Source organism: Diabrotica undecimpunctata, chromosome 10 (assembly GCF_040954645.1).
Source record: "Diabrotica undecimpunctata isolate CICGRU chromosome 10, icDiaUnde3, whole genome shotgun sequence".
NCBI classification, from domain to species: domain Eukaryota; kingdom Metazoa; phylum Arthropoda; class Insecta; order Coleoptera; family Chrysomelidae; genus Diabrotica; species Diabrotica undecimpunctata.
In genome coordinates, this window is record NC_092812.1 from 75,520,442 (window position 1) to 75,530,516 (window position 10,075).

Consider the following 10,075-nt stretch of genomic DNA (forward strand, 5'->3'; position numbering starts at 1 on the left):
AAAGGTAAAATAAAAATGTACCTAAGTAATAACATTCAAACAGGTAGCATGAGGTAGGTAATCAAATACCTTTACTATTGAAAAGCTTCTTTTCTTGCTTTTACTGAAGTAGGTCTTTACCCTTTTTAATTTCGAAAGAGAGCGTTCGCCACTTGCATTTGCGAACATTATGAAAAAAAAAAATACGCAGGCAAATATTAACGTTTGGACATGAAGATATTAATTTGTTTTCATAGAAAACCTCTAACAATTCTAAAGGAATGTCTATTTTTAATTGGGGATGAGACGTTAACAAATGCTTTAAATGAACACATTCTTGGGGAAAATACTCATCCAAATCCTCCTTGTATTTTTGTTGTAATTCGGTTGCCGATCTGAAAATATCTTCATCTTCCGTAGTTTTTAGTTTAAACAAAAATTCAAATGCTCTTGAACAATATTTATAACTATCAGATCGGCGAATAATCTCCCACTTAAGATTGTCTATTATAAAAACACAACATTATGTTCGCATTTTTTCTTTTTGGCTTAAACTTACCTCCGAATTCTTTTCTCTTAATTGCATTTTTGATAATCCTCTTCCCAGCATAATTTTCGTTCCCTGTTAACATCATTCCTAAGGCCTCTTAGTGATCAAAACGATCACGTAAGAAATCGAAGTAATCTAAAGATGATAACAGATGAGTGGTTGTGCTTAAATCCATATTTTCCTTTTGTACTGTACTGTACTTGTACTTTTGTACTTTATTGACCTCATTAACCCTTTGTAAAACGTCAAGCCAGAACGATAAAATTATTCCATTTTCCAACAAATCAAGTTTTTCCGATAGAGAAGCAGCTTCAACTCGTACTACATTTTTCTCATTTATATCCGTTGACATCTCAATCAAACAGGTTTGAATTAAACCGTAATTGCTTTTTAACGCTTTTACGGCATCGAAACGAGAAGACCAACGGGTTGTATTCACTCTTTTAGGTAACAGTGTCTGCCCCGACTCAGGCGAATCCTTTATTGCAAGACACAATAACTCCCACCTGTGTCTAGACACGGAGAAAAAATTGTAGATAGCTTGTACCAACATAAAAAAAGATGTTGCTTCCAAACAACAATCTGCTGCATTTTGGACAACCAAATTTAAAGAGTGAGCAGCACACGGCACAAAGAAAGCTAAATCATTGTAAACTTTAATACGTGCTTGCAAACCAGAATACTTTCCACTTATATTACTGGCATTGTCGTAAGACTGGCCTCTACAGTTCTTAATCTCTAATTTCAAAGACTCTAACATCCCTATAACTGTTTCCTCAAGTTCTTGTGAGATATGCCCAGTATTTTTATAAAATCCCACGAATCTTTCCACGGGATTCCTTTTATTGTTACAATATCTCAAAATCACTGTAAGTTGGTCATGGTGTTATGTCAGGTGTTGAATCTACACTTATAAAATAGTATTTGTTTGCCTTAATTTACCTTACAATTTCATTAATGACTTGATTGGACAAAATATTCAATAATTCGTTTCATATATCTTTTGATAGATATGACGTTTTGCCCTTACCTAAATTTGCTCGTTTATTGATTTGATCTTTTAAAAATTGATCTTATTCTGACAATAGTTCCAGTAAAAATAAGTAGTTTCCATTCCATTCTTTCATGAGTACCTCTAAATGCCAATTACCTGGTAACCAAGAACTTTATTACACTTATTTTCTTCTTTCTATTACTTTAATCCAATATTCTTTCGCAGTGTTAATTTCCTTTTCTAGTTCTACATCAACTCTTCCTTGTTTTAATAAGCGGGTGGTACAAATTTTCAGATTATCTATATGATCATTGGATCTTTCATGTTCGTTAAATCTTTCCTTACATTTATTCCATAATGAAAATCATGTTTTAAATTGGTTGTTTTTTTCCAAATAAGACACAATAAAGACAAAATATATTGCCAGTGCTCTCGGAGTAAATTGCCCAGTCGCGGCGAACCACTTCTTAATTAACCAGTTTTTTATAAAATATTTGCTTACTGGCATACCTGTTTTGTTCGCCGAAATTTCTTTTTGACATAGAAAAGTCCATATCTGTAAGATTCTGTTCGACCAATTTTTCTAGAATCATAATTATGACAATCTTGCCAAAGTGCTGGGTCTTTAAAATTAAGTAAATCCTGTTTTGGATCTGAAAAGAAACAAAAAAAAAATTGTTTGTGATTGTCTTGTTTTAATTACCATTTGTAAAGGCACCGTTATCTTTTTGCATTTTAGCCTCGTCACAAAAGATTTAAACATGCTTTACCCGAGTTACTGGTGGTTGCTTCATTTTCTAATACTTTTGAAACAAGTGATAAACTAAGTGCTCTGGCACTGATTCTGAAGTCTCCAAAATAGGTTCATGTGTATCACAAATATGTTTATCACAAATTATTAAATTATAATTACCTACACAGTTTCAAATGTAAGACATACCTCTTATAATACTTATCGTTATCGGCACGACGCCCGTCTGGCAGGATGTATAAAATATCCAAACTTTTATCTTTCTGCAATTCAATCCGCAGCCCGCCAATCCAAACTTGGGCTATTTTGCAGTGTTCGCACATTCTTCTTAAACGCTGTAATGCAAAATGATATTACGGCGGCATGTTTGTGCATTATCTGACATTTAGATAACATAAAGTGAACAATGTGCATAAACCATATACGTCGACGTTAATAATAATAATTTATTTATAAAGTGTTAAGTTTCAAAGTTACTGATAAAACACAAAAAATTTTATTATTATTATATCACGTGGATTTGTATGCAAATTTTATGTTACCGTAATCCTATAATTTCGGAAAAGCAGGCGCTTCGCGCGTACCGCCCTGGAACCTTCTACCGCCCGGTGCTACACAGCACCGAAAAGACCCCTTGTTAAACCGGCGCTGCTGATATCCTTACTTTCTTGAGGGACTGAAGACAAATAAATTGTTTGAAAAGCCTTTGAATTTTTAGGCCAAACAATTTCTTCAGCTTTAATTATTTATTTCTTGATGAACATATTTTCCGTAAAAGGCTTCGAGTATTTAGCTATCAACTGGAACAAGACGTAACTTGCACGTACCGCCTTTTCATTTTCTTCCAATACTTTACTAAATATTGTCTGTTGTTTTTCCATATCGAACTTGAGGTCTTTCAACTTCTCTTGTCTCATTAACCCTTCGTAATTGTCATATTTTGATTGATGATTTTCGTAATAACGTTTAATAGTATATTAAACGTACTTCGGTACGTTAATGGTACTATTGCAAAACATATTACCATTTACTTCACAGCAAAAATACTTCATTTCTCATTTTACTTGGAATATTCGATGTTCGTCGGCGATCTTTCGTAGTTTTACTAGCAGTTGGCTTCGATATAGATACACTGAATACAAAGGGCCAGTGGCGTACCCAGGGGGAGGGGTTTTGGGGGTTTAACCCTCCCCCCCAGGGCCCTATTCCGACACTGTTACTCACACATTTTAAGGACCCAAAATGGAGGTAACATCATAAAAGAAATTTCGGTAACCAACTAAACCCCCTCTCCCCCCAGAGGCAAATTCTAGGTGCGCTACTGCAAAGGGCTGAAATAAATAATAAATTGTTAACAGAAAATAAGAAAACATTTTAATTACAATATCAATATGAATATATACAATATCTATATGAATATTAACTTACCAAGCAGAAAATAACTGCACAAATCAATAAGCATAATGAAATTAATCAATAATCATAACCACTTATAAGATAACGTATGTAAGGTTAGGTGTTGCAGCTAATGCGTAGCAGTGTGCTGTTGATAGCTTAGTGTGAAACGAACTCCATTTCAGCCAATTAGAATTTTACATTTTCGTGCGTACAATTTAAAATGATCTGTATATAATAGTTTATTAATAATGTATATTATAATTTTATATGCTGGGCTAGACTGGATCATAAAAATGTTCATCTCGGGCCGCGAGTTTGACAACGCTGCTCTACAGCATACACTGTACGTTACATTTTCTTCTAATGTCTTCACTTCTCTTTCGATCCCTCAGCGTATTTCCTGTAATTCTTCTCAGTACTCCCATCTCTGCCGTTTCCAGTAGCTTTTGTGTTATGGCTGTGTCGGGTCTTGTTTCTGAAGCCTTTGTCATTATTGGTCTTACACTGGTTTTCTAAATTCTTGACTTCATCTCAGGGTTAATGTGTCTATTTCGCCGTATAGTGTTATTAAGGCATCGTGTATTTGCTTTTTGTACTTGATTTCGCACTTCTTCGTTCAGGTCTCCATAGCTGGATAGTGTAATTCCCTCAATGCCATCAATTTCTATTTTACATTTGGTTGGTTCTTTGCTGATTACTATTGTTTTAGTATTTAGTTTTAGTATTGATTTAGTATATATAACTCCATTTCAGTTGCTTTAATTTTGGACCTGTCTCGTTTGTTTATTACCCAATTCTCTGCTTCGTGAATCATTACACTACGTACCAAGGTGTCATATATTCTCTTCTTTGTATTTCTGGTAATCTGTCTATTCCATAGTACCATTTTATTTGTTACATACATGTTGTTGTCTATGCTAATCTGCTGGATATATCTTGCTCAGTGGTTTCATTCTTTGAGACTATGAATCCTAAGGATTTGATTTTTTCAGTGTCATTAATTTCTGTTCCGTTGTTAGGCAATAATTAATTAAGAAAATATTGGTAAAAATAGACTGGTACACATAATCATTCATCGATTTAAAAAGGCGTATGACACGGTTCCCAGAAAACAACTAAGGAAACAATATAGAAAATTGGAATAACTCAAAAGTTGATAGAAGCCGTAAAAAACCTATACAACAGTAACAGGGTTAAAGTTAAACCCGGCCATAAATACTCGACCGAATCAAGACCACAAAAGCTTACTACATCTAAGCTCTACGTCTCCGACGTTGCTCAAGATATTGCTAATACAAAAATGGATTAAAACCATGGAAAAATAAATGTGAAGTTATGGGAATACCAATCCGAGACGACTTCTTTTACACACTGCAAATTTTGCAGATGACCAAGTGGTAACGGCTGAATTGAGAAGATCTATTTTATATGCTCCAAAAACTAGAAGATGAATACAAGAAAAATGGACTGGAAATAAACCTAGAAAAGCCCGAATACTTAAATACTTACGAGACTAGTAATTTATTATTAATGGAAAATTTTGAATTTCTCCCAATCATCCAGTACATTTTTTGTATTGAATAGTAAATTCTTCTTTTGGCGTGAACTTTTCAGCGCAGTCTTGTGTCCAGAGTGTGATGCCTTATGTCGATTAGTTTTTAATGCCTTTTATTATATATAGGGGTAGTTACACGTGTCTTATTCCTCTATTGTTTATTTTGATAATTTACGCGTCTTGTATTCCATATCCTTCAAAAAATGGTAAACTACTACAGATAAAACAGACTACTCAAATAAATGATGTTGGATATTATTCCAATTTTAGTTAAAAGTACAGGAATAAATGTGTCATTAAACAGTCTAAAATCGATAGTTTGAGTGCGTGTTATAAAAAGGCTGACAGTGTGGACATTTCTGGGTCAACAAATACCTCCACAATTCTCAATAAAAATAAAATATAAGTGATTTCTATGATTCTGAATGCATATTTGCGATTTGTTGTACAAATCTCAAGATTATAGTCGTTTTTATTGAAGATATGATAAGGATATTAAATTTAATGACATTAAACGGCCAGGTAAATAAATTTCAAATAATTGAAGACATGAATAGATAAAGGTATCATGTGCATTTTTAAAGTTTTGAGTAAATTAACAAAAAACGTTTTATATTGGAACTTTTTATTTTGTTCTTGATTCCAATGAGTGAGAGCTTAAAAATAAATAATTTTAAGCTATTTTCTTCTGTCAATTATAGTATTAAAAATAAATAGCAAGATTTTGTGAAAATAGACTTTTGTGTACATAACACCTTTATCCACTACTTTAAACTCAAAATCGTATGTTTCGTCATGGATAAAGAAGTCAAGTAGCTTCTAACTCAAATTTATTTTTATATGGAAGTAATATAAACGCATACAATGAAAAAAATTTAATATATTCTTTTAACTTAATCAAGTAAAAATAGCAATACGCTAATGAGATTCTCTATTTTTCTGTTCCCGATTTTGAACATTTTGTTCTAAAACCTCGTTATAGAACGACCTGTAGTCCGGGTCGACAAATTTTATTTGTTCTCTTGAGTTAGACATTTTCAAGCGTCAAACCATCACATATCGGTCACTTCCTTAGATACCATCTCTCTACACTTTTTGTGGAAATAAATACATATAATAGGGGAGTCTTCTACAGCTGGTGCCGTTTCTCGCATCCTAGTTTCCAGTCTGTCTCAGTTCTGTCGAAGCAATCTTCAGTTTTTAAATCTCTGGCGGTCATTGCATCTTCAACATCTTCTCTCAAGTGGAGTCAATTTTTCTATTTTTTTTTGGCCATCTATTTTCAGACATTCTCTGCAGGTGTCCATACCAGTTTAGTCTTTTGGCTTCGATAGTATCTATTATGTCTAGGTCAATTTTCATTTCTCATAATGTCTACGCTAGTCTCCAATAGTCCATTTCCATGGCCCTAATTTTTGATTTGTTTCTTTGATTGATTTCCCAAAGTTCGGCGCCGTACAACCCAATACTTTCTAATATTATAATTTCTTCTTTTATTTTCTTTTGTTATTTTATTATTCCGCAATAGTTCGTGTACCTATCTAGTGGCTGATCTTGCTTGGCCAATCCTAGAATGTATTTCTTCCTTATTCCCCGCTTTTGATATTATTTGGACTCACAAAATCGTAACAGACAGCTAGCGATTTCATTACTGTCTCTATTGACAATATCTTCGGTCCAATTCAAAAAGGTGGTACAGTAGGTGGTACCGTAGACTTCAATACTATTTTTAAAATTAAAGAAGGTAATTTTATTATTTATTTATTATTTATATTTTAGATTGATATAAGGTTGAATGCTAGAATAAATGAACTTGAAATAATAGACAGATATCGAGCGCAGTTTAATAATTAAATCTTGCCCAAGTACTTTCGTTTCCTAGAGCATCTCTGGGGGCATCTGAAATAAGCCAAGAAACGTTTTTTTAACTGAAGAAATTAATTAACTTCGATAAAAAACTCGAAGTTGATGGTTAATAAAAGTTTTTATGTGATTAACGTTAGACTTACTTCGTCAATTTTGGCCTATCCAACAATTATAGAATGTCATAAACATAAAATTGTACATCACACTACACTACACAAGGACAAACACTTTAAAATTTTTTAAAATAGGCGAAGCTACATTATGGTCGGCATCTGGAGAGAGAATGGCTTCCGATCTTAACAGAAATGTTAAGGTGACATGTGACATATGACAGCTTGCATGGGCAGTCACAATCATGGAGATGTAAATTAAAATGTGATGATTGTGATGCCTCTTATGTAGGTAGAACCATTAGAAAGTTATCTACTAGAATTTCAGAACATTTGAAAATACCAAACTCTTCAAGTTTTGGTCAACACTTATTATCCAGCAAACACAATTTTAACATTAATATTGGTTCATCTATTTTACATGACATTATTAGAAAGAAAAACTATTTGGAGTTGGATTTATTGGAAGATTTGGAGATTACAAAGGAAACAAATGGAAACTCTCACTGTCTAAATACTCAAATTAATTTAAATTGTACTAAATTTAAACCTATTTTTAAAAACTTTATTGCATCTTCACCTCGTAGGGGACCCAGCTCGGCTGTTTAGACTTCCTGCACTGAGTATACCCACTATGAATTTTTTAATTTCATACTTTGATCAACATTACTATTTGATTCTTCAATAATTTACAAAACTAGCTTGCTCAGGTTCAATTGATCTATAGTTGGCGTTAATTGCACTCTCCACATCTCTGCGTAATTTTAGATATACCATCTCCACAGTTGTATATTTCAATATCTCCCACTGTGGGTCAGTTGGTCTTGAGTAACGCTTTGACATATTAATTTTATAGTTCTCCCATTGACCGTGGGTTTAACTGAAGTACTTGGATTATACCCCATTTATACACTCTGCTTTCAATTTTGATTTTTAATTTTAGTATTTTAATTTCATAGTCAGATTTTTAGACCCTTAGACCCTTTTATTGCAGTCAACCACCCACTGTCTAATAGATTGTTTAGTCTATTTCTTGTATTCATACTAGTAGTAAGTAGTAAGTAGTAAGTAAGTAAGTCTAAAACGTTAATCACATAAAAACTTTTATCAACCATCAACTTCGAGTTTTTTATCAAAGTTAATTAATTTCTTCAGTTAATAAACGTTTCTTGGCTTATTTCAGATGCCCCTTAATATGATCTAGGAAGCGAAAGTACTTGGGCAAGATTTAATTAATAAAACTGTGCCCGATATCTGCCTTTTATTTGATCAAAGTTCATTTATATTTTAAAAAATTGATATTATATTAAAACATTGCTATGTTGATATCTGCTGCAATTCCCCACAGTTCAATTCTGTATGTCCAGATGGGCCAGATAATTGCTTTATACACTAATATTTTGTTATATAATGTTAATGTGAATTTACGGCTGAGTAACCAGTAGTGTTTTTGATTTTTATTCCTAATTGCTTTCTGCTAAGGTGTGATCCAAGATAATTTACACTATCATTTTTGGGAATATTCTTGTTATGCCTTATGATATTTGACATTTAGTAAATACCACGTTAACTGATTTTGATTCGTTGATATTTAATCTTCCATTTCTTACTCCATATTTGAATTAAATGTATGGTTTGTTGTAATATTTCAGCTGCTTGTATGGGATCTAGGTTTTTGACCAGAATTGCAGTGTCATCTGCAAATGTTGCGATTGTGGATTCTTCTCCAGTTATGAAATCAGCTGTAAAGACTATGTAGGGAATTAGTCCCAAAACACTCCCTTAGAGACCCCTTCATTTATGTTGTGGATGTTAGACACACTTTCTTCGTACCTTGCATAAAACCAGTCTTTCTTCGAGGTATGATTTACAAGCAAATAGTGACAAAGAAAACACAAAAAAAGAGGCATACCATTATTATTCTTGTTATTTAAAGACTTTTCTATATTTTTTTAAGGTTGCTGAAGAAAAATTTATACTGAATAACAGTGTCAAACACTTACATATTTTCTTAATTGTTCGCTTTTGTAGCTGATTGGAACTTGATATCACGAATAACATCATTTTGATTTTGAAAAATTTCTTAAGTTTGAAATTGTATGCCATAATCCTTATTTGTTTCACTGTCTGCGATTATGTCTTAGCTTTGAAACCACTTTTAAAAACAAAAACTCTTTAATATGCGCTAACTCAAACTTTTACAAACAAAAAATTACTTACCATGATTGGAAAAAAAAGACACGTTGTCTTTTTCTTTTAACACAAGTTGTAGAATTCGTTTACTTTTACATTTCATTATGATTTGTTATTATATTATTTATATTAAAACTGCCTTTTTAAAATTTGTTTAAACGCAGTTGAAGCGTAACCTTCAAAAATAATATAGCAAGATTTGTGACGCAGGCTTTACAAGTTTGAAATGTATAGAAGTGTTGGCGAACCTGACGTTGTAAAATTCATTAAGGTAGCACGTCTTAGATGGATTGGACATGCAATCAGGGAAGAGAAAGGTGCAACAGTCAAAAAAGTTTTTGACCAAAGATGGCAGATGAGACAATGAGCCAGAGAAAGACTGAGACTTAGATATCAAGACAACCTAGAGGATGATTTAAAATCTATTGGAGTTAGAGCATGAAGAAGAGTTGCCAGAGAGAGGGGTGAATGGAGGAATATTCTGAAGAATACTTTAGCTTATAACGAACTGTGAAGCCATTGCTGGTGATTACATTAAAATTACTATTAAAAATGTTTATATTTTTTGGTCAATGTTAATGCTCTTCTTATAGTACCATCATTGAAGTTTGGCAACAATATCAGAGAAGTAATGTCTATCTTGTGCTTACAACAGTGAATGTGAGTCCGAACCACTTCT

At 32.8% G+C, this 10,075-nt stretch overlaps 1 protein-coding gene across 1 annotated transcript; it reads right to left on the reverse strand.

Moving 5' to 3' along the window:
* Nucleotides 1-626: 626 nt before the first annotated feature.
* Nucleotides 627-1,289, reverse strand: LOC140451769 (uncharacterized). The gene has a single exon (XM_072545621.1). The coding sequence runs from the start codon at nt 1,287-1,289 to the stop codon at nt 627-629; it is 663 nt and encodes a 220-aa protein (XP_072401722.1).
* Between the last annotated feature and the right edge of the window lie 8,786 nt (nt 1,290-10,075).

Bases quoted from the DNA above. Each gene is read 5' to 3' on its own strand.
- LOC140451769 (XM_072545621.1), bottom strand. From the start codon at position 1,289: ATGTTAGAGTCTTTGAAATTAGAGATTAAGAACTGTAGAGGCCAGTCT.